We start from the raw sequence: 25,514 nt of genomic DNA on the forward strand, positions 1-25,514 counted from the left end.
ACGTCATCTTGGTTCAAGCTGCTGGCACGAGAGAAGACAAACTACTGATTTCCCAATAACGAGTTCAAAAATCAGCAATCAATTACTTTAAAATGTACTGAACCTTCATCTCATGATATTTTAGGGGGATCGTGACATTAAATTACAGTAAATATGTTGTCATTGATGTAGATTAACTTAAAATTTGAACAGGTACACACTCATTTGCTGATCAATGCAGTCTCTACTCTTCCACTGGTCTGTTGGCTTAACTTGTGCCATTTCACCCCTGTATGAATTTATGAACTAATCTACCCACAACTCATATTCATCTTGCAACATGCTACATTAAATTAGCTGCAAACTGGATAGCACGTGTTTTTGCTCCTGCCATGCAGTATAATTAAGTCTCACTCCTGTCTTACTGGTGTCATGCAGACAAATCTGCTTCATTGGATTAATTTACTCATGCGCTATTAGTATTCATCTAAAGTTAGTTATCGATTATGAAGAATGTCACACACATTATGATAGGCTATAATGTCATTAGCGAGATTTGACCCATATTGCACTACAGCAGACTGTCAAATAATTATCAAACAGATAGTTAAATCAGACAGGCAATCGTATAATTTATTAAAAATGCATTGAAGTGCATCGGAGCAAGAACTTGTCCGACATTGTTGCTGTTCATGATGCCGCACTGACTAAAATAAATAAAATAAAACAAAACATTACTCAATTAACCCTTTCGCACGTACGGTCACACCAGTGTGATTTGCCGTTTAGCACGTATGCAATTAGAACACTAGATTGGAAAAATTCTAGCTAATTTTAGCTTTGAGGAAACAGCAATTTAATGTTAAAAAATATAGCAAATGCTAACTGAAAACTATGAGAAGCTTAATAACACTAATGAAAACATCACAAACCATGTAACATAACACACGCGCTACATAGCATAAAAATAAGTTACGTGCGAAAGGGTTAATAGCACAATATAAAACATCAGTCTTTTCACAGAGTATAAGTGCACACACACACCTATATAAAAATGCATCAGGTTCCTCAAAATTCCATGGCACACTTCACTTTGCCTCACGGCACACCGGTTGAGAACCACTGCTCTAGATGCTGCTCATGTACAACAAAACAAAAGCAAACACAGTAATCATAGCGCTCTTTCATATCTGAACACTGGCTTAACTTCCATCTTATTGAAAGTAAGTTTGCATAATAGGGCCATTTGTTGAAGCTGCAAAAAGGAAGACATTGGTCCTCATTCAGCATACTGTTTGTAGAAACAAGAGTATATTGTTCCAGCGAAAAGTGCATAAAAAAGTCATGTCAGATTCATGAAATGTGCAAAAACACCCAATTTCATCCTTACCCTTATTTGTCTCATGATGAAACTCAGCTGTTCTTAAATTAGGGTCATGTACACTACCTGTAACTCGCTTAAGTAAATACCCTTACAAACTTATACAAGGGTATTCCAACTTCCAAGTTGTAGGTATACCCGAAAAGGAAAAGAGGAAAACAATCGCTATGATTCACAGATGTAAACAATTCTGACAGAGGTAGATGTGAGAAAATATTTATAAATTTTAGTGTAAACAGTGGTGTCCTAGACACCGGTAAAGCACTGCTTGAAATAAGCATGACTTTGAAAGGACTCCCTATATTCAACAAATTTTTTTATCAAAAACACTGTTGTCTTTACCAAGTGACATTTGTATCCGACACATAGAAAGTATGTAGGAGTAGACTTTACAGATGTAAGACATAACCCCGTTCTCTGCAATTCAGGCATACATCCTCTAGTTGCCGTTGATCATACAGCAAACAAATGTCATGTTTCATAGCTATATTGCAATGGACACGGCAGGCCAACGTGATTTTGCGCCCCCTCTGCGCTGTGTACAAAAATGTGAAATTTTCTGTGTCCAAACACAAGCACCAGCATTCTAGCAAACCAACCAACCCGCTCCATAGCGAGTGAGCGTATTTGCTTGTACAGTAAGCAACCTTCCATGGTGTCTGCAGGTTGACCAGCAGTGTCATCAGCAAAGCTTCCAAAACGTGCCTATGTATAACACAGAGTACCACTGATGAATGTTGTGTGACTGACGTTTGCTGATTTGCGGTTCCCCCTCTGCACTTGGGCACTTCACCTGTATTTACTTTATTGGTGGATTTGTTAGTCCAACATAATACCGGTGTTTACTCCTATATGGTAGTTTGCTTCCCTAAACCACCGCATCCGTAGTAAGCGCCGAGTTCAGTGTTTGCTTACAGAGACAAAATAGAATACTACAGTACAGAAAGATTTACAATTATATTGTAATTAAATTAATTGTTAAACTATGACCTTATTGATTAGTTACGTAGTATATTTTCTGTTTATTGCAAATCGAATCGTATTTAATGTATTTCAAATGCAGAAGGTCATTTTGTTCACATACAAATCTGACACTTGTGCAATTTCATTGGAATGGCAAAAAACCTCATGTCGCTCAAAACTGTGCTTGCGTATGTGTTACGTGGTCTGGAGCAGTGGTGAAATTCGTTAACATGCAAGAACAAAATGATGGAATCCAAACAATGTGTCATTTTGATCATACCCACACTATGTGGACAAAAATGTCTGTATGCATGAATAATGAATCAAGCCCATTAGTTTTATACTCCTCTTGACTTTTACACTTACATATTGTCAGTAAGTCTGAAAACTTGAATCTTTTTAAAATTTTGTTCAAATCTGAATTGAAGTTAATTTCTTAATTTCAAGCAGGCGTTGTTTGATTATTCTCAGAGGACGACAATGGAAGAGGACGGCACTCGCATCCGATCACAGATTATGCACTTGGGAAAATGCCAAAATGTATGACACCTTCTAGTGGTTGTTAATCGCTATATGGGAACTTGTGATATGATTTTCTCATTTATGGACAGCAGTTCTGCCCATTTTAGGTGTCTAAAATTGGCTGGGGTGCATCTGAGATTGCAAGCGTCAAGAGTAATCTAGGTATCCTAATTTATCTTGTCAAATCCGCATGGCAGGTTTGAATACGGCTGTGTGTGAAGGAACAAAACTGAAAAATAAAGTGTGAAATCTTATTTGCATATTTCCTCTGAGCAATAAAAAGGAAAATGACTAATACACCAATATCCAATGAGTGAATTACGTCAGTATCGGCACCCGATACCGATATTGGATCGAATCGGTCCCTACTCTAAAAAATACGGGAAGAAACCTAACGCCACATACCGGGTATAGCTGTTATTGCACTAAAAATAGCTATTCGATATATCGCGACGGCTTATCACCCAGCCCTACAGCAGAGTATGTCTCAGATCGCCTTCCATATAAAAACATCCCCTTGCCCTTCCTCCTCAAGTATATACTCATGTAATGTTGCTCGAAGCATGGACTCACTCACTCACCTGCGGATTGGGTGGCAGCCATGCTCTCGGGAGAGGAAAGTGTTTGATAATTATAAAAGGTCTGAGGTTTGAAACCATTGATTCATTCAACATACAAGTGCCTCCTGCACTGCTGAAAAGTATGCACAGCACTGTAAGGAAGCATTGTGTCAAAACACCTGACAAAACACCCGATAGCAGTGAGCAAGATTTGCAATGCAAAGCCAGCATGTCAGAACCACCATCTCAGAATGTGACCACTTGAAACATAAGGATTCAGACAATCCACTGGACCCAACAATGAATCAAAGAAAGCTCAAATGGTAACCGACATGACCCCGCTCATTTAGATAAAACTGCTCAGTGTGCTTCTAAAGACATGCATCTGTTCAGTTTTCTGGAAGGTGAAGCTTTTCCAACAGTCACCTAGTTCACTCTCATTCGGACCAAAGAGTGCTAATGTTTGCAGGATAAGTGGAGTTTAGATTCTGTGTCCCATTTAAGGTTTTTCACTATTTTTTCGAAGAGTCACATAAACTTAATTGAAAATCCCTCGGAAGACATCTCTGCTGCAGCACCCTCTATGGTGTATTGGATAATTGCACCCATCTCATGCACTGCTGTGAGCGTGGGAGGGAGTGCATGAGCAACATTAGTGATCGCAAACTGGTTCAAAAGGGGGAAAGAAACAAAAAAATGCAAAAACAATATTATAAAAGCAAAAAGAACTGCAATACAGTTTGGCAAATTCATATAACCTCAAAACACCTCTTAGTGCGTGGAGCCTTAATACGCTTCTTCTTTGCAACTTTGACTTTGAGCACAGTACTCATGCAGTCAACATAGAATGGTATTTTTTTCAAGACTCTGTATCTTGTAGATGTCACTAGCCTTGGGTTTGAGTTTATAAGGTCCTGGTTGATCAGTTTTCGGGGAATCAAGTGCTGTATTTCAAAGTTAGCTAGGAAAGACCAGCTAAAGCCAGGATCAGGACTCTAGCTAGAGGTAATGCAAATGCAACAAAAACCCTGACTCTGCTATAAGTAGGGCTGAGACAGAATACTCAACTATTCGACACTGTGCATTAGCTCACCTGATTCTGAAACAGTTTCCTTTTTCTTCTGTAATGAAGGTCTGCAGACAAATTAGTTACCTGATCTGTTATGCCACCAACTTTTTGTCTACCTATCTACAGCAGGGTATGGTGTAAAAAAGTAGCTAAATCACTGCTTGGGAACACAATGATAAAAATAAAAAGAACAACATTAAACAAATCTATCATCTATAAACAACTGCAACACACTTGCCTCAAATGAAAATATGATATAATGTACAGGCAGACGGCTAAAATCTTACCTGATATGAAACAGGACATCAGCATACCCTCTAAAAGTATATTTTTGTCTCAACTATTAAAGTACCAACAGGAAAGTTCGCTGTGGGTCTGAGGGTTCCTCCCTCTCACCTTCATTCTCAGATCATGCTGACATTCTTATTTTTCTGCACAAATACGTCTTGGATCACAAGCTTTTAACAATCAGTATTCGACTATTCGATTACAATTTTTACTGATGTACTGATGTGCAAGTCTATGCAGTTTCTTCGCAGTAAGAGTGTTTATTTTTAAATAAATATTATCTATCCAACCAAGACTTAACTACAGGTTTTAATTCATTTTAAATTGAGAATCTGTAAATATTTTGCTGAAGAACACAATTTTCGTCACCATAGGAAATGACTGAAATTCTTGTCTGTAATACATTGGTTTGTTCACATTTAACTGCCTTAATCAGTCTCATGGAGCCAGAGAACAAAGACAGCCTAGCATACCTAACTACAAGTAACTAGCAAATACTCTTTCACTCTTCATACAGAATATTACAGCTCTTAATTACATTATTAAAATATACAAAAGTTTACACATTTTGCTGTTATACTTAGGACTCAACAATTCAGACATACACTCACTGAATTAGGCACAGTCAGTATTGACATGCCGATGTTCTTTGACTTTTATGAAATCAAATATGGATTAAATTGAAATAAATTTGAGATATTCTATTCAGTTTAAAAGCTCTAATCCAAATAAAATTCAATATCCCTGACATGTTTAACCAAATTCTGATTTTATCCACAAAAAGTCTCATTAAATATTCCAATTCCACTTAGAACTCCAGCTCCAATTCTGGAATCGGTTTTCCTATCAAATTAAAGTGCTTGAGTCTGTAGTCTACACTTGACCTGAATTTGACAATAGATAGCCTAATGAACGATAACATTTTATAAGAATTTACCACTTCAGTCCTGCAAACATAGATTAATATCGCTTTCTTACAAATTAACCCGTCAAATGTCATGTAAAACATGTTTTTGAATTTCTTTATGCAATTTTACCTAAAATATTAGCTAAAGCTGATATTTTAAAGCTATTAGCTAAACTATGTTGGCAAAATTATCTCTAAAAATTCAGCAGCTAGTTAACAAGAAAAAAGTTAATCTAAACTACCATTGTGTCCTCCAACCAGCAAGTTAGCTACTTATTAGAAATAACTTGGCTAGCTTTCTGTTTTATTCTGTCCTATTCACCATACATGACACACTTCTGCCATCTCAAGTATAGATAGGTCAACCACAACTGTGCATGCTGTACAGCATACAAATCATACTCCTTAGTGCACACTGGATAATAGGCATTAAAAATCTGCAACAGTAGCCATAATTTGTCAATTTTCATTCTAGACAATTTTTTCTATTAATTACAAGCTATTTATCTACTTATATTTCAAAATTAAGGGATGTGGCCAAGCTAGCCTAACTTCTGAATGTAAATTATTTTTATGAAATAATATTTGAATTATGGATGTTTTGTAGTCTGTTTTTGGCCATGTGTTCCATTATGCTGGATAGGTTCTCTTGTAGTTAAAGATGGGGCTGCATGACATGATAGAGAGGAAATGTAATTATGAGTAATGTAAACAAATAGGCTAAAATGCAAATGCACAAACTCAAATGTTTTGTTTCCTGATTTAAAGGATACTTATATGAAAAAAAGTAATATTTCAGGGGAAGCTTTCAGATATTTCCAATTTTATGATGAGCTTGAGTGTTACAGGTGCCTGCTCAAGCCTTACAGAAGTTGTGATTCATGGCCTTTCATATATACACAGCACCCAACTCCTCATCCGTTGGTGCTCAGAATGAGGACACTAGGGCTAACCCCAAAGCCAAACAAAAGAGCTAAATTTACAGACAAATTCTGCAGGGAATGCATTCTGGTCAGGACATACTGTGGTCCACACTTAAACTTGGTGGAAAGTTACATGTGACCCACTAATAAAATATTACTGCTTGAGAAACAAATACTTTTCCAACTATTACACTTACCTTGTAGGCTGACTCACTTACTGTCCTCTCTGCTGTGCAGAACATATGTGATATTAAGAGGGGTGTCATTTTAACAGGGTTTAAATATTATAAAATTGTTTGCAGCACAGGAGAATGAAAAACAGTATTTCAATCATGTTTATGCATATATTTACAGATAAAGAAATATTTACTGCTTTTTCGCATTTTACTGCCATAGTGTGCTACAATTACAGCACTGCAATGTAATTTATTGCTTATATTTGTTTAAATCTGCCTTTACTAAGTCCATCCTGTGCTTGACATAATGCCAACGTTACATAGCAACCTCTATGCAATATTTCTCAAATTTTCACTTTTTGACCTTCTAGCTTGCAAATTCTTAATCATTCCAGAAGATTAACACGAAAGGGTGTAAAAGGGTACTGTACACTCATTGCAAACTTAATGGCAAACAGACCCCATTCCTGAAAACGTCAAGCACTATTTGGCTTTGCTGTCCTATAATTTCCAAAAGGTAGAAAACACAAGGAACAAAGCCTACAAGCAGCTAGCAAAATACCTTCCCATTTATCAGATGCTTAAAAATATTTAAATACCAAATGCACAGATGCACACTCAACACTCAGCTTCACTCTGAACAAAGAATTTAGGAAGTTCAAGCTCTCCAATTACGAGATTTAAATGCAAACTACACCCATTTTCGTTGTGCTTATCTACATGATGCTCTCCATGTCAGCTCTCATGCCTGAAATGTATACAGCCAGTGATGCAGTCAGGGGGACAGTAGTAGCTGCTATGAACGGCACCAGTATTATGCTAACTGGTGACAGTTTAGACCAGGGGTTTTCAACCTTTTTAAGATCTGTATCCCTTACCGTATCTGTATCCCTACAATTCACATGAATAACCCTCTTCATCATTTTATAGTAAATATTATAGTACAGACTGCATTTCACACAGTCTTACAGACATTCCATAGCACTGAGACCTACATGCAGGGGTTCTCAAACCCCTGGTTGAGAAGCTCCTGTTTAGACAGCTGATCTGACCTGAGATGTCTTGAGGAGCCTCTAATTAGAAGTGTGCAGTTTGACCTTACATTAAAAATATGGTTATTAAGCTTGGAGTTGCACACATTTTCAAAATTGTAAAAAGCTGGCTAACTGATCTTAGTTTAACTTATGACACTTCAGGTGTGCTGAAATCTCATACAACTGAATTTGATTAGCTACTTATAATGTCCCTACATTACATTACTTATTGGCATTTAGCACATGCTCTTATCCAGAACGACTTCCATCAGTTACAGTTTATTTATCTATTCCTATAGCTAAGAATGATATTAGTAAAATGCGTTAAATATAATAGTATAATAGTTATATAGTAATAATATTTAAATGCGTTGTTTTAAAAACACCAAAAGGGGAAATATAGCTATGACTGACCTCTCTGAAGTAACAGTACCCTTATTCCCCAGTGATACTAGGATTTCACCTAACACCGAAATCAACAGAGTAATAAGTGATTTGTAAAAACAATTGCACAAACAAAAATGTATTAAAGGGATTTCTTCGCAGCGAGTGATGTCAATTCTACGATAATTTAGTGCCCACAGTTTAGGCCTCTCACACAACAAAAATTATACCAAACGAATTAAATTCTAGTAAAACAAGCTGCTTATAAATGTTTTTTTCGCCTTTAAAACATTTACGAGGTACAAGTACACATTAGATTTAAGAAAATTTCTCAACTGCATTACATGTCATACTTCACTTCAATCCAAACTTCATTCCCACCTTCAATCAGCTTAGATTGTAACGTTAGGTAGCTGACTGTTAGCCAAGTTAATTTATAGAGGGCGTCAACCGTTTCACAATGCTAAGAAACATTAGAGGCAAGCAAAAGAGATAACTTGATGGGGAAAAAAAAGTTCTGGAAAAAGTTTCAGGAATATATTAACTTCGACAATATCACATAATTCTCTGGAAGTAGTCGTGCCTGGATAGCTCGACAACAGATAATACTAGCTAGTTTACTACTGTAGATTATTTAGTTTCGCTAACGTTAGCCAGTTGACTCGCAGCCTAGTTATCGTAAGGTTAAAAACGGTAAAATTGTGGCAAGATTAGATTCGTTGATAAAGTCTTGCACCGACAAACAACCGACGATGTTTTAACTCTATTTCGATACCCAGCTGCTGAACAACCCATGGTTATGTTGGTTAATGTAGTAAGCTAGTCTACCTAACTTAGCAAGCTGAAAGCTGACTAGTCTAAATCGCAAACGTTAATACAGCAAGGTGGGTACTTAGCTTCAACTCATTCAGCATATAATTGCTACGTAACAGACCAGTGCAAGACGGTGGATGCTTGGACAGACCAGAATCAATTAATGTCAGCTTGCTAGCTGAGTTAGCCTGCTCACTGGCTCCCTTTCCTGTTTCGTTCATCTTGCTGGCAGACAGCTACCGAGCTAACGTGAGCAGCTAGCAGCTAGTTAGCCAGCTCGCTTGACTTGCACAGTATCAAGAGATGCAATCAATACAATGCATTTCACGTATTACAGCTAGCTATACATTTACAAAACTACCGCAGATTATCCATTGCGGTCTTGAATTGACAACCCTTTAGCTACTCTCCTCCTTGATGCCCTCCGACCCCCCATTCCTTCCATAAAAAGTCAACAAAAACAGCACGACGAAGGCGACCACACAGCTGTTTCAATAGCTTCATACACGTCTAACAATATTCACTGACGCAATTCGTATCGACAAGTGAATGGCGTTTTTACCTCCTGCTCCGAGTTTTGCTATTTATCGAAATCTTCGTATTAGATTTGTCTCCCTTTCAAAAATCCACACGATCGATTATCTTATGAACACTCTGCACAGAGAAGCTCGGCCTCACGCCTCCTCTTCACATTCAGCCCCCCGATTGGTTAGAATACACCCTGGTAGGCAAATTCAGGCCAACTTCTAAAAAGCTGATTGGTTGGTCTCCCCGAAAGAAGGTCCACTGTACCAATAGCGTTAGTTAGCATACATGATAAACTTATCACGGAAAAGGCGTCTGTGTCATACAGCCTCAACTTCCGGCTAGAAAAGGGTTAATGATATGGAAACGTTGTTAACTTTCAAGGGGCCATGGACGCTCCTATAGCCATAGACCTTGGAAACACCCCGTGGGTAGCAAAGGTGTCGTGTGTCTGGTACTGGTGGTAGTAAGCTATGACGGCTGGTCCACAGCGAGCTAGCCAGCAAGATATCCCTAACTGAAAAGTACGAAAAAACACCAAACAATGATAAAGTACCCTTAATTAACTAGCATCTCATTAAAAGACATAAACCCAAGTTTCCACGCAGTGGCCACATCGCAAAAGGAGAGAGTGTATTGAGCATTGACATGGTCAATCCGATAACACTACCTCCACTGCATAGGTTACGGTCACTATGTCGTCGTAGCCAGGTACATTAAGTCAACCGAATAACGTGGTCTTCGCAATCATTTGCATTTAATGGGTGTTATTTTGCATTCGAAGTCAAATCAGTTGTAATTCTCCGAAGCCAACTGAATCAAATTTGCCAATGATGCTAACATACAGAAGCTTATTAACGACATTGTTGTAGTAGCATAGGTCTATATAGGGTCCTAACATGAAAGCATTATCCAAATAATATGTGCGCAGCCAACATTAAAAGAATTTCATGACGCTTCCAAGTGACAAGTCTTAGTGGGTAATTCGGACAGGGCAGCCCACTTAATTGCCTTAGAATTGTGGGCCTTAATTTAATCCATCAAACATATAAACGTTATGGAAATCCTAAAACATTTATTTTAAAAACAAAACAAGTGTTTCACCCACCCTCCTCCTTCTTGCCATTAGGTACAACAAACAGAGCCTTTGTCTAAAGGTACCAGCTCACCTGGAGGCAAGTGGCTGTTTTAATGGCAGACCTGATCATTTGTCCATAGCAGATGGATAACATTACACCAGAATGATCAGCTAAACAAGTAGATGTTCAGTATAAACTTCATGGATTGTTTATTGAACTTGTAAATTTAAATACAAAATGTTTAAATTGTAGTTTATTTTTCTGAGTCCTGGGTTTCTTTGCCATTTAGATGGACTGTTACTTACACGTAAAAGCTTAACTACATGACACACCAAATGGCTAAAACAAGTGCTACAAATATACAATTTCTGAAAATATACAAAAGTTCCAGTCTAAAATTTTATGGAAACATTTGAGGTATTGTCAAAATAAAAAAAACAACCTGCAGCATTTGGCACTGTGTTTGTGAATCGAGTATACAAATGTAAACACAGTATCAGTAAAAAAAAAAAAAAAATTACAAGAGTATTCATTTAAAACATTTACCATAGAGAGGCTAAATTTTCCTGTCTACAGTAAGAGGTGCATTTTTGTATAGTTACAGCTTTCTTGGAGTCCCCATGGTGCTGTTCTGTGACAGTGTATACACACAAAAGACTCAACTTCCAGCACCCTCATTTCTGTATAAAGCTGCTGGCTAGATGCAAGGATTTGGGGCGAGAAAGCTGTCCGTTTGGATTTCCCCAAGTATAACAGGAGGGCATTGAGTTAACTGATAAAAGGAAACAGGAAAAATTACATTTAAGGGAAAACAGTCCATTTTATAGCTTTAATAATGACAACTTGTTCTTGTAAGGATAGAGATCTCACAAGAGAGACCTTGTTGTCTTTTTGTTCTCATCCCATTTAACTTATAAATGGATGGATGGATGCATTTTGCTCGTGACACACAATTCACCAGTTACTATCCTGGTAAAAAAGATTTGACATTTGATGAATCATAATATATCAGTTGACTGACCTCTCTCAGCAAGCAATGCATTAAGGAGCTTGATTCTAACAGAACTCTGGACAGGCAAAATGCTGGTTATATACCAATGTTTAGCTTTAACAGCAAATCCATCATGTCTGATGGACCCAAGATGATAAAATGCACATTTTTACAATACAAAGACAGCTTACTGCTGTAAAAGCCAACACTATGATCAAATTATTGACAGCTTAACCAGGTATGAACTGCAGTGATAAAAGGTAACTCTTCACTTGAAGACTGAAATCAAATTCTGAGGGGGGGGAACCACAGCCACCCAACATCAAGATAGTAAAGGTTTTACACACAAATGGGTTTAATATATTAAGAAAATGATTGTTTGCACTGTTTGTTGGACTGCATTACTATCACCAGAGTTCGTGTCGTCTCCATGAGGAAATGCGGCAGCAATTTAAGACGGTGAGCAAAGTTATCACCGTCCACTGCTGTACCCAGGAAAGAACTGGTTGAGAATGGCTTGGAGGGGTTTGTTGATACTCATTGAGTAGTTTTTCCCCAGATCGTGCCTGCAAGCCGGACAGGTATACACTTCTGCCTTGAAGGAGCGCTGAAGACATTCCTAAAGGAAACAGAAGGAATACTTGTTTGCATTCAGCCTTCCTTTTCACCACATGAGCAGCACACAGTGCTGTGAAAAAAGTATTTGCCCCCTTCCTGATTTCTCCTATTTTTGCATATTTGTCACACTTAATTGTGTTAGATCTTCAAACAAAATATAATGTAAGACAAAGACAACCAGAGTAAACAAAATAGTTTTTAAATGATCAGTTTATATATTGAAGGAAAAAAGTTATCCAACACCAACTAGCCCTGTGTGAAAAAGTGCCCCCTAGTTACTCAACCAATTAAGTCCAATTGATAATTGGGTTTAATTAGACTAGACACGCCCAGGCTTGATTACTACAAGCCCTGTTGAATCTAAACATCACAAATAGAACCTCTCCAGCAATATGAAGTAGGCTAAAAGGTCTCAACAAGCAGCACACTATGCTGTGATCAAAAGAACCAAGCCAACCAAAATTCCTCCAAGAGCAGGTCAAAAACTCATCTGGGAAGTCACAAAAGAACCCAGACGAACATCTGAGGAACTGCAGGCCCCACTCGCCTCAGATAAGGTCAGTGTTCATGATTCCACCATTAGAAAGACACTGGGCAAAAATGGTATCCATGGAAGAGCTGCAAGACGAAAATCACTGCTAACCAAGAGGAACATAAAGTCTCGTCTCACATTTGCCAAAACACACTCTGATGACCCCAAAGCCTTTTGGGATACTGTTCTGTAGACTGATGAGTCGAAAGTGGAACTTTTTGGAAGACATGGATCCCGTTTCATCTGGCATAAAGCTAATACTGTATTCCTCAATAAGAATATCATACCAACAGTCAAACATGTGGTGGTAGCGCCATGGTGTGGGGATGCTTTGCTGCTTCAGGGCCTGGGCGACTTGCCATAATTGACAGAAACATGAATTCTGCTCTCTACCAGAAAATCTTGAAGGAAAATGTCTGATCCTAAGCTGAAGCGCAATTGGGTTATGCAGCAAGACAACGATCCAAAGTAAAGGAGCAAGTCCACCTCTGAATGGCTTTAAAGAAACAAAATTAAGGTTTTGGATAGGCCTAGTCAAAGTCCTGACTTGAACCCCATTGAAATGCTGTGGCAGGACCTTAAACGGGCAGTTCATGCTCAAACCCTCCAATGTGGCTGAATTAAAGCACTTCTGTAAAGAAGAGCAGGCCAAAATTCCTCCACAGTAATGTGAAAGATTGATCTCCAGTTATCGGAAGCTATTGGTTGCAGTTGTTGCTGTTAAAGGTGGCATAACCAGTTAAGTTTGGGGGGGGGATTACTTTTTCACATGGGTGATTAGTGTTGTATAACCTTTTTCCTTCAATAAATAAAATGATCACTTATAAACTGTATTTTGTGTTTACTCTGGTTGTCGTCTTACATTAAATTGTTTGAAGATCTGACACAATTAAGTGTGACAAATATGCAAAAATAAAAAATCAGGAAGGGGCAAATACTTTTTCACGGCACTGTATATGCATGACAGGTGGATGTAATGTTCCATCGATTCCGTTAGCATTTCTTTACACATAACAGGACACAGGAAGGAGGCACCAAGAGAAAAAGAACACAATTTCAACAAAAAAAAAAACTGCTTTGTTTCCACCCAAGAAATGCTAAAAAGTTGAGTTATTTTGTTTAAAAGCATTGGAAATATTACATAATTTGAGAATGTTAAAGGCAGGAATGCACTCCGTCTTACTGGAATATTTGACTGAGCTAAGAGTGATGGACACTTTTAAGGCTGGCTAACTGTCAATAGCGTTTGCTTCCTAGATATCTGCTGTCCACAGCTCTCTGGTTTGGCATTTTTGAAAAACAAGTCTCCAACTGGGTTTTGGCCATGCAATTTTTTTGCTGTTCAGAACATCTGATCAAAACCTAAACACTGAAAATAACCCCCCTGGATTTTCTTCAAAATTGGCACATGCATATTTTGCTGTCATTTTTGTGCCTATCAATAATGTCAGGTTGTCAAACTTTTGGTGCACCTTGAGAAATCTGTGGACTTTGAGGTTTGTTAATCAATGCATTTTAATTTAAAATTTCAAAAATATGTATTTTGTACCACTTGCAAAGTTCAATGAAAAAAAAGTTCAACTTGGATTCAGTTACATACAGTATTTCCACTTACCCTGCAGACATTGTGTTGACACTCTGTTGTGATTGGCTGATACACCACTTCCTGGCAGCATATACACAAGAATATTTCTTCAACTTTGTTAAGAAATCTCTGCAGGTTTAAAAACAACACAAAAATATTAGTGCAATGTTATGACTAAACACTCAAAAGATGTGCTTGTGTTCATATCCGGTTTCTGCCTTTCTCCATTTCAGCAAAATTCCATCAGTCTTGTGAAGTATGACCTGCAGGCTCTACGCACCGGTCCAAGTGTCAGAGATGACATGGCTTCATCCCACAATTTCTTGTTGAGCTCGTCCTCCTTGATCAAGGCCTTCTGCTCTCGTGTCAGTTTGTATGCCTCCACTTTCACTTTCTTGGGGGTGTTCTTGTTTGGAGAGGTTTTCTCCTCCGTTTCTGTTAATAGTTTACCAAGAATGTTTATATGGTTGGAAAGTAAAAACAAAAGCCACAGGAAAAAAAAAACAGGTAAATACACCATCCACATGTTTCACACAAATTTCAACTATTGAGAAGCAACAACTCATTGTGCATCAACTCACAAGAATCCCAATTAAACAATTTGTAAATGGAGAAATATTTGGGCTCCATCATAGCACTGTGCATACTGGATATGTAAAAAAAAGAATTATATAAAAATTGAGCATGTTTACATAAACACAGACAATTCTCTATTGTCTATTATTTTTAAGCAGTACCAGATAATCAGTTATGCGTCGAAATTCAAATAAAACGTAAATGATATAAACAGTCAAGCAATGCTGTACTCAGACAGCAAACAAGTTCAAATATGAAAAAACTGCACTTTTTATATATTTAACTGAAACATCCATCAAGAGTCTACACCTGTGAGTGGAGTGACTAAGAATATTCACTGATCAAATATTTGTCAACATGTCATTTATGCTTGACAACAGTATCCTAAACATTTACAACATTTGAAAACCACACTTGTGAACATTATGGAATTCTGATTAAAAACATTCATATCTGCCATTTTCCTCTATCCTGACAACATAAGCAGGCAAAAAAGGGTCACTGACCAGCCTGCGATTTCCTCTTCCTCTTGCCCTTGCTGGGTGTGTCTGGCACCTCCTCTTCATTCTTGTTCTCCTTCTCTTTCTCTTTAGCAGCCACGGCCTCTAGATAACCCTCAGGATACTGATAGGGACAGAGGACAATATCATTAAGCAAATTACAAAAATAAAGAAACAAAGTCCTTAATCAAAATCAAGGGACATTTAGGCAAATAAAATGCTCTTTGTGCATTTGTACAGATATAAATGTTAGGCGCTCTACACAGACACTCTGAACAATTGCTTATCTTACAACATACAGAGCTGTCCAGCGTTATACCTGCATGGTGAGACCCAGTTTCTTGATCCTTTCCTTGCCATCTCGAGTCCAGGGAGCCGGCTCATCATCATTGCGTTTCAGGAGGTACCTCCAGACCAGAAAGCCAGACTTGCCCTGCTCTGGCCAGTACTTCACCACCTGGCAGAAACAAAGGCCACTTTTTAAACACGACGAGCTGAAGTTATTAGCAGTACGAAGAAACTATCAGAAAACATTTTACTGGTGATTAAATAACATGATGTGCACGATTAACAAGCTCCGCAAAAACAAGCATACAAACCTTGTAGATTCCATCGTATCGGTTCCCATCCTCAGGGCAGTACTTGCTGTGCTTGCGGCCCTTGGAGCTGCGCACGACTCGAACAGGCTTCCCCGCTTTCCAGTCCTTGGCCTCAGCCCCATCCTTTTCATTTACTGCTGCGTTGCAGTTTAGAGCTAGAGCCCTACAGATGCAAGGCAAGGAAAGAAACCATTTCAATCAAGAGTGCCTTCCTTCATTTCAGAAGCGTATCGGAATAGTCCCATCTTCAGGCTACTGACCGGTTCATGTTGGTAAGCTTCTGATCACATGACTGCTCAGCAGTCCTCTTGTTCCCTGACAGGTCTCGCCCACCAGAGCCCGTGTAGGTGAACTCGTTCCCATCATCCTAGAGTCAAAAGACTGTTGATCATTATGCACACACAACACCGAACCAGGTAGAGCACAAGGGTCTCTCAGAAATCAATGTCTGTCTGTGACTCAAGTCTTCCAGTTCTGTTGAAAATCCAACACGAGATGCTCGCCACGTTAGTTTAAATACGAACACCCATATCGGTTTTGATTATTCCACATATGATGGGGGAAAAGGAATGACATCCACAAGCTCACTACTCACCACATCATCCTCATAGCCCCCAGCCAGCACTAGGGAGTAGGCGCCATCATTGCTCCTGCCGTGAATCCCAGCTACATGTGGCCTGTGGACACCGGACTCACTGACCTAAAACAAACACACCCAATCAATGTACAGAACCAGAGATCCTCAGCACTACACTACACTTCCTTCAAACAACACTCATGTGCAATCCTGTCGATTCCTCCAGGGCAGAGCAGAGCACTCACCTGCACACGGAACTTCCACAGGGTGCCAACAGGCACCCCTGGCACCGGGCCATAGTGGTTGGAGGGGACGATGGTGCATTGTTTTGTACGGCCGACACATGCCATGCCCTGGGAGAGGAAAGAACATGACAACTCGGCCAAACTGCAGACAAACTGACACACCATTTTGGCAGAACTGTAGCACAGTTGTTCAGGATGTGGGCTGCTAACGCAAAGGTTGCTGGTTTGCTTGTCAGGAGGCACATTGCAATTGTGTCCTTACTGCAGTGTATGTGTGTGCATGCATGGAAAAACAAAAAAATAACCTATGGGATGGAGTAAACAACATTGCTTGATAAGCAGACACCTTTCAGTAACAAGCACTAGGCTAACAAGGCTATATCACTTCCACATTTCCTGCATTAGCACAATAGATACTTGTTTAAATGTTCCCATGAGTCATGGTCACAATTCATTGCTTCCATTTCAATAGCAATGCTTTTATGTGTGCCTTCATTCACCCACACTTCTCAAATCCTCACCTATTTTTGCCTCAAAGCTATGTTAAAACCCAGGGAAAACTTATTGAAATGATTAAGACAGCACTTGATCAGGCAAAAGAACGCATTTCAGAATACATTACAGAATACATAGATGATGTCAACCACCACCCGCCACACTAGTCTCATTGTTCTCACCTTCCCCCAGTCTCTCTGGCTGGATGAGCTTGCAGATGCCATCTTTGCTTTTTTCTTGCTCTCCTTCAGCTTCTCTCCTGCTAAAACCACCTCACTTGCATCATTTCTGCACTCCGGGCAATACCTGCAGGATGTCAGATTACAGCATTGATCACATAGAGGGTGAGCAAAATCGGACAAGATTTTAAAAACAATCACAAATCATGCCACTGTTCTGCTGGAGACACTCAAATCTAGCGGTAAAGTCTGACACAGGACAAAATGAGATCTCCAATACTCCTGAAATGAGACCTTACTAGCATGGTAGCAGTATGCGCATTAGGACAGGACAGGCGATACAAGAACCCAAAAGGCCACAGCACTGTGTTTTCCCATCCCTCCACCAGCCTAATTACCCAGTTGGCTTAATTAAATTCACTAATCAGAGCCCTCTTTCTCACAGGCAGAAACCCCTTGACAGCTACAAGATGCCCCGAAACCCTGAAGGAACACATCCCTGGAGGCCCCTTATCCCTAGAATCTCAGAGCGATTAGCCTCATCACCCAAACAACCATGCTAAGCAGGACCTCGAGTTGAGGCAGAGAGCTCTGCTGCCCAAGCCCCTGACACTGACCAGTCCTCATCCTCAGGGATGGCGGTGAGGGGTGGGTTCAGGCAGTAGGTGTGGAAGGCCATGTCACACTCGTCGCACAGCAGCTGCTTGTCGGGGTCCTGCTTCACACCGCACACGTGGCAGTTGCACATACGGCAGTTCTTCTGGGGGTTGTCCTTGCAGTGTTTGCACTCTGGCCCATTCGACCCTAGTAGTACAAAGAAACCAGTTGATCACATTCCATTGTTAGTATTTTAGCTACATGGCTGTCCATCTTTGTTCACAGGGGTGTGACATCCTTGTCCAACACCAAAGTTATGGTTTTTAAGCCCATCCCAACAGAATAATTTGTATATAATCAGGGCTACCTTTTTCAGATGCTTGTACGGCATGGACCTCATGCACTAAGATGAGTAGCATTGATGCCTTTGCAATAATGCCTTGCAACACATTTTCTTATCTGACAAAATGATGAATGACTGGGACAGGAAAATAAGTGCCATTCATCATTTGGGTAGACAAGTGAACACAGTGCAATGCATTAACACAAAGAGCCCTGTGCTGCACAGCGTAACCAGATCTAATGAGCCTAAAATTTGAAATCAGTATTGCATACCAATTTGCCTGCCCTGACCTATTCAGGGCTTCTTTCCTCATCGCCAATTTCTTCTCTCTGTGATCTAACAACTCTTCACGCCCCGACAATCTCTTCCACAAAGGCATGGGTTCAGGACAGAGTGTGTCAAACTAAATGTACAGGACTACCAGTGTAATACATACAGTGCTTAATGTGAAATAGGTTTAAATGTCTTGATATTTAAATGCCTATTTCTGAAAGAGGCAACAGAGACATAAGCTGAGTTGCAAATTGGACATATATGACATTGGATCTGTATGTGAGCATTTCAGGATGAAAGCCAGAAAAAGGTACTGCACTGAACCTCATTCAGTTACATATTATACATTTTTTGTTCCACTGCTGTTACAACTTTGTCCACTAGTTGTCACACTTACACACATACAATACCATTGAGTGGCTACATGTTTTATGTAATGCAACTGGCATTCCTTTCAATTTAGTTTTTAAGTCTTTATGTTTTATTAGTCTAGAATGTAAACAGTACACCTTGCAAGTCTATGTCCAAATATGTTAACCAGTACGATGCATACAAAGTACAAAAAAAAATCTTTTATAAATGGTAAGCATGTGAGGAGTTCCAAGGCAAGTCTTCATGAGTATCTCCATTGCAGAGAATTAGATTGAAATGAACATATGTGTGGAACTGCCAGAATATCAATTGCCATTGCTGTGGGCAGTGCATACCTCTCACAATAAATGTCCTACAGTCCTTTCTGTATCACAATGTGTTTTATCCATTATCCTGTGTAACACATTCACCTCATTGGTTCCCAATATGCCTATAATCTGTAATTAATGAGCATTTTCAGTGTTCAGCTAATGGATGATCTCCAATTGGATAAACAATTACCTGTGTCTGACAATTTATATTTGCATCGCAAAGGTGTAATTCATTGCAATTCATTAAAATCATTAATACAACACACACCAAAATGTCAGACTCCCTATTTGTACTACAACTATAAGATATATGTAGGTTTCTAACAGAACAAAACCAATGCATAAACACACTTATTAACAAATGTTAACATTATCATCAACCTGCAAGATATACGGCAATTTTGACAGGGATCACAATCATAGTTAGTATCACGCAGGAAAAAAACAAATCCTTTTTAAAACAAATGATTTCTGTCTTAAAACCTTAGATGAATTCCCAAGAGGACGATTACAAGTACTCTATGATTTAATATGCCAATGGCTAACTGCTGTTAATCCACAAGAGGACATGAGTAATTTCAAATCACAGCTAAACTGAAGTATACCCTGACTATTAGCAAGTTTTGTACTAAAAAGTTGACTTGATTGGCCCCAGTGGACTGTAGATGTAACACAAGGAAAAAGCCAAAAAAAAAAAAAAAAAAACTTCAATGCTCAGAATAAAATCCAAGGCAGTAAATTTAGGGACAAGAAAGGGCTGGGGGAGGGAACCAAACCTACTTTTCAGAGGACTCTCAGATGCAGATCCTGCTCCCTCTGCACTTCCAGGCTCCTCAATCTTGTATATTTCAGTCACAAACATGATGCGACAGTCATTAAGGGAGTCACCAGCATCCCTACAGCACAAACATACTCTATATCAGCATTGGCCACTTTCAACCAGAGCAACACACACACACAAATGTTGGTGCAGACATTTCCAGTGAATGCAATAAGAGGTGAAGAAAACACTGAATAATGAATTACATTTAGTTCTTAATTACAACAATTCAGATACCCACTCAACTGTAACATGACAAATTGCTCTGCACGCACACACCACATGGTCACACTAAGCATGATGTAGCAGTTCTAATTAGGTGATCAACATTTTTAAAAAGCCACCTACTGAAAAATTTAAATAGTGTAACCGTTTTTCAAAAGATCTGCATGCACAACAAGCCAGACAGGTTGAGCCAGATAACTACCCGAGCAGTATTTTGGCGTAGATCTCATGTTGGGTGCGGGTCTCCCTCTTCCTCTGGATCTGTGCATCGTACCAGTACCCTCGCTCCTTCGGCTCATCGGGGTTGTAGTTGACCATCACCACCATGCCCTCCTCCAGCTGGTGCCACTGGTACACCGTGCGGGCGCGAGGACGCACATCCTTTGCCTGCAGCTGCACAACTCCATTCTCAGGGTAGCTGGGAAACACAAAACCAGGGACATGCAGTCAGCACAAGTAAAAAGCAAAGGACTAAAGGCAGGGATATTTGAAGATGCTTCTTTAATAATGTTGTGTTCAGAAACATAATGACTACTCTGGACTTTAAAGAATGCAAACACGTTTCATGGCTTTTGCCTGAAGTCAGTCATGTTCCTATGACTCTAAACCTCTTCTCCGCTGCCATCACTTCAAAAGATAATTCAAAATATTTTTTTTCCATTTTAGTACACCATAAACTAAAAACAGCCATGGATGGAATGGAGTATGAATTAATAATACCGAAGTACATACATAGTAAAAATTAATCTCTCTCCAGTCTAATATAATCAATAAGCATATCAACAGAATTGAAAGCAGAATATACTATTGTCATGACATGGGATGGGTAATATGGAATAAAAATCAAAGGTCTTAAAATATTGCAATTTAAGATAAAGTTGTACATCGAAATAACATAATAGCCTTGTTCAAGGTTTAATTGCTTCTAATTGAGCTTATGTCATTAGATAAGAAACTAGGGAACAACGACTTGCATATCAACATGTAATAATGCAAGACAATGATGCAAAAAAACATACAGAAAGTATATAAACATTTGGTCCTCAACCCTTACAAATTAAAATTTTCATTCAAGAAGAGACAAGAATATTAATAACTACTATATACTCCGACCATTCCACTTAAAAGCTACTGTATTTCAAACAGTCAAACTACAATTTATCCTGCTGCTCAGTGGACCATGTGCCTTTGCTTCAACAGACTTTAATCTGGTGCACAGGAAGAATGCTGTTACAACTTGGTGACCACACTGTAATGCAACCCCAATCACCCACCTTGTAAGTGGTATTCTGGGAGCCACAGGTAAAAAACAATTTTTTATGACATTATTAAGTGGGGAAAAACAACTGACTTTTCCCACACCAACAAACTACTAGAATCTCTCCAATTCAAGAATTAATATAAATAGTGAATGAATCATTTTCAACCCTTTAACTAGCAGCTTTCTAAACCAAACGAAAGTTATTTTTAAACGTCAGACCTAGCTTAAGACAGCTCTCAGGTTCTCTAACTCTCTCTAACTCTCCATATCCTAATTACTTGCCACTTAGTTTGGGTTACCTACATTTAAAGTGTAACCTTGAAAACTATGTGCGGTACAGTATTGATACATAGTAAGCCAACCTGTCTGCATCAAAATAGCTGAAAAACACAACTACGTCTATACATCCCAGTCTGACATAAAACACAGATAGTCTCATTGCCAGCACATCAGCACAAGTTCCCTAGGCCAACTTCAGCAGATTATGGTGTGTATCTTTAACGTTTCTGCACTACAACACTGTCAAACACTGGACTAGACAGGGGGTTCATGGTTTCTTTGACTGTGTCTTCAAAGCAGTACTATTAGTTAGCCTGTAGCTAACATTTAAGAAATATCTGACACTGCAGAACTGATTACGAACTGAAGACAGAAAGCTCAACTGGAATTCTCAGAAACAGGAATGAGTTGGCATAGCAATAATCAACTTGCAACTGTAAAACCTTAGAAAGGCTGCATGCTTTGCCCTGTCATCAATACTGGAATTCTAGCACATAAACAAAGGCAGAAATGTTTATTTGCAAGCCGACAGTCGGGTTCAAGTTTAAACATCTAACAGTCACTACTTTTGATTAAGGTTGAACAAAAAACAGTCTATGCTGTCATTACCAGTCTAGTTATGTTAATCCTGTTTGTAATATTGATCCATTGATTAGTCATGGGCGTAAATGGTGAGGCTGAGCAGAATTCAAAACTTCCCTTTGGCGAGTCAAACAAACAGCTAAATCATTGACCGCAATTATTTTTGAGATACTGTGAAACTCAACACTAACCCCGCCTATGCACATTCACACAGACAACAACCCCCCATTTTACTAATCAAAAAGGCACATAAAATAAAATCAAATGCTCATTTTAATATGCCACAAATACCTGCGTAAGATGAATGTTTAATTCTGTCCAAATGACAACTCACAACCAAACTGTCTCAAATTACAACTTTCAAATTCCAGAGAATATTTCTTCTGTATCATTATAAGGTCATTTATGTGTGAGTTCAAAGCTCAGAATACCAACTAATTGTTTGGTTTGAGCCACCAGAAACACGTTTTGCACAATTCCTAATAATAATAAAAAAAAAAAAAATAAAAAAAAACTTGAGAGGGTCTCACTCTTCATATTTGACATGGTAATGAACCTCCTCTTCACCGGGCTGCGTTTCAGTACCATCACCTTCTTCTCCCGAACTCTTGGTCTCCTTTGTCACATTAACAATCTGGGCCTCAAACCACGCACCCATGTTCAAATCCCGGGCATCCACATACTCATTTATCTGAAAGAAAAACAAAAATCTGGTTGAATCATTAGCTAAATGATTTATTTTGTTTGTGTTGATACACTTGGCCCAATGACTCCATAAAAGGTATTGCTTGCTTCTTCTGCAGTTCTAAACTGCTCTTCCCAAATATACTCTCCAGGTAACAGTAATTCCTCATGTAAAAAAAAATAAACAAATAAAAGTATGATGATGATATAAAGGCAAACAAATTATTCTACACCAGAAAAGACATGTACACCTTCTCCTCTCCTCACCTTATACAAGCCAAATCCAGGGTCGATGAGGTCGGGAAGGTCAGCCTGCGCTGAAGTACCAGGGGTCTGCCCCTCCATTTCCCCGTGTGTGGAGCTTTTGTCCGACTCACTCTGGGCTGAGCCACAGCCAGAATCAGAGTCCGACAGCTCTGCCTCCTTGTCCTTGCGGGGGTTCAGAGCAGCTGATGGCAGGACCTGTCTCACAAGCAGCTGCACAATATCATTCAGGCCAACGTTGTAGTCAAAGATGGTGTGGCCATCCTCCATCTGCAACAGGAAAAGAAGCGCAGCAGCATGTAGAGACTGCACTGGTTACTGGAGCACACAAAGAGATGCAGACCTGTCTAATCAGCTCCACACATATTACCCCCACCTGTTTGCCCCTGTAAAAGAGTCTCTGCCTCTGCGGCTCCACCTTGAACACCTCCGTGATCCTGAGGCGCAGGTCATCCACCTTGGTGAGTTTGGACAGGGAGTCGATCCGGTGGGTCTCCTTGCCATCCATGGTGCGCACCTGAATCCACATTGCTGCAGCCCTGGTGCAGAGAACAGCATGTTGTTGTGAAGGCAGGCAGAATGCACATGAGACATGGCACAGCACAGCCAGGGTAAGAAAATATCCTCAAACTTTTGGACAACTTTAGGCAACATACCTCATCACTGTCGCAAATAAACATACAAAATTCAATGAAGACTTCCAGAAAAGAATAACTTCAAAACTCTTCTTTATCAAATGTGATTTGAGCATCTCCCTTCACTTAAGCTATGAAACACTGTGAAAAGCTGCCCAAGATCAATATTCATTACTATATGCATTTTTCCTTAAAAGACCCACCCCCTACAATCCAAGGCAACATGGGGGAGGGTAAGTACAGGTGACTCAGTAGTTACTCATGCGACACTAGACTAGAATAGATTAGTTTTTTGCTGCTAGACTTGTAAGTGTAAAGAACGTATTCATGCAAAGAGTGCAGAACTACAAGAAAAGATCAATTAAACTATCAAGTAAACTGAGCCATTTCGTAACCATATTTGATTTTATACTCCTCGAGTTTACAAAAAAGAGAAAACTATCATCAATCTGGCATATGCGAGACCGCCAGATTGCCTGTGTCAATGTTCAGAAAATGAGTCTCCATATGAAACTAGCTGGTCGGCTAATGTTAACTCCAAATGTTGGCCTCAAGAAGAAATCAATTTAAAGCGACAGAGTGCGTGAAGTTACCTCGCTGAACGGTGGCATCATAATTGACGGGACTTCGACGATTTACAGCGCTGGCAGCAACAAGTGGTACTACAAAGCATGCGAGCGTTAGATCTGCTAGCTGCTACATTTGACTCGTTGTATCATCTCTGTACATAAAGTGAGCTGCACGAGACACTTATAATCGCTATAACGGCTACTTTCTAGTTGTAAATCTGAATTCAAATACCGATACATTTAGCCAGTTAGAATTGAGGCTAAGTATATTCTTATTCAGGAAACTGAAGCCAACGTCAAGCCAGCTAGCTACATCAGCTAGTGGTGCCACGCTGACTTCAAGCACTAGTCTACTGGCTACCTCGCTCAATTGGTCGGAAGCTTACTGGCATTCATTTCAACACATGCGTTCTACTGCTAACCAATCTGAAACACCTACTCTAACTAGCTACCACTTAGCTACCAAACGGTCGTTGTCCGAAATAAACACTTAATCACCGAAGAAGCTGGCTAAATCGCTAAATCCACCTTTGCCAACAAGCGATCTTCAATTGCACTGTGCAATGTCTCGTCTCAAAATGTGGCTTTTCTGTTCGAATACGTGGCTAGCTAGCTAGCTTACTAATGTAAGCAATTAGAAGTTTCCTTTTGTTCAGCCCAAGTAACTTACCCATCACAGCCTGTTTTGTAGGCGGTCGTACAGCAAGCAACAGTGACTGGAAAGTAACATCTTATAGCGACAGTAACCATGCATTTAACTTAGATCGCCTTCTCCGAGGTAAAGTTATTTCAGTTTTAC

The 25,514-nt window shown here is 39.4% G+C and overlaps 2 protein-coding genes across 2 annotated transcripts in view; both read right to left on the reverse strand.

Annotated features, from left to right (window-relative positions):
* kdm4b (lysine (K)-specific demethylase 4B) overlaps positions 1-9,661 on the reverse strand; it is a 63,671-nt gene extending 54,010 nt beyond the window's left edge. The window contains exon 1 of the mRNA XM_036521556.1: positions 9,562-9,661. The gene's annotated coding sequence lies outside the window, so the exon portion shown is untranslated. The remainder of the gene's footprint in view (positions 1-9,561) is intronic.
* Positions 9,662-11,855: 2,194 nt separating this feature from the next.
* On the reverse strand, positions 11,856-24,040 carry uhrf1 (ubiquitin-like with PHD and ring finger domains 1). Its single transcript, XM_036522264.1, has 16 exons — positions 23,888-24,040; positions 23,515-23,781; positions 23,094-23,254; positions 20,644-20,859; positions 20,177-20,292; positions 18,118-18,304; positions 17,504-17,627; positions 16,827-16,934; positions 16,600-16,704; positions 16,265-16,371; positions 16,005-16,167; positions 15,725-15,862; positions 15,412-15,529; positions 14,610-14,764; positions 14,360-14,458; positions 11,856-12,213 (listed from the first exon to the last, which is right to left on the reverse strand). Exons 1-16 carry the CDS (start codon positions 24,038-24,040, stop codon positions 12,067-12,069), a joined length of 2,364 nt encoding a protein of 787 aa, XP_036378157.1. The 3' UTR covers positions 11,856-12,066.
* Between the last annotated feature and the right edge of the window lie 1,474 nt (positions 24,041-25,514).

This window comes from Megalops cyprinoides, chromosome 2 (assembly GCF_013368585.1).
Source record: "Megalops cyprinoides isolate fMegCyp1 chromosome 2, fMegCyp1.pri, whole genome shotgun sequence".
NCBI lineage: Eukaryota > Metazoa > Chordata > Actinopteri > Elopiformes > Megalopidae > Megalops > Megalops cyprinoides.

Coding starts and splice junctions, on each gene's coding strand:
- uhrf1 (XM_036522264.1), bottom strand. CDS start 24,040: ATGTGGATTCAGGTGCGCACCATGGATGGCAAGGAGACCCACCGGATC. Junction 23,255..23,514: donor CTGGATTTGGCTTGTATAAG/GTGAGGAGAGGA, acceptor TTTTTCTTTCAG/ATAAATGAGTATGTGGATGC. Junction 20,293..20,643: donor TACGCCAAAATACTGCTCGG/GTAGTTATCTGG, acceptor TTTGTGCTGTAG/GGATGCTGGTGACTCCCTTA.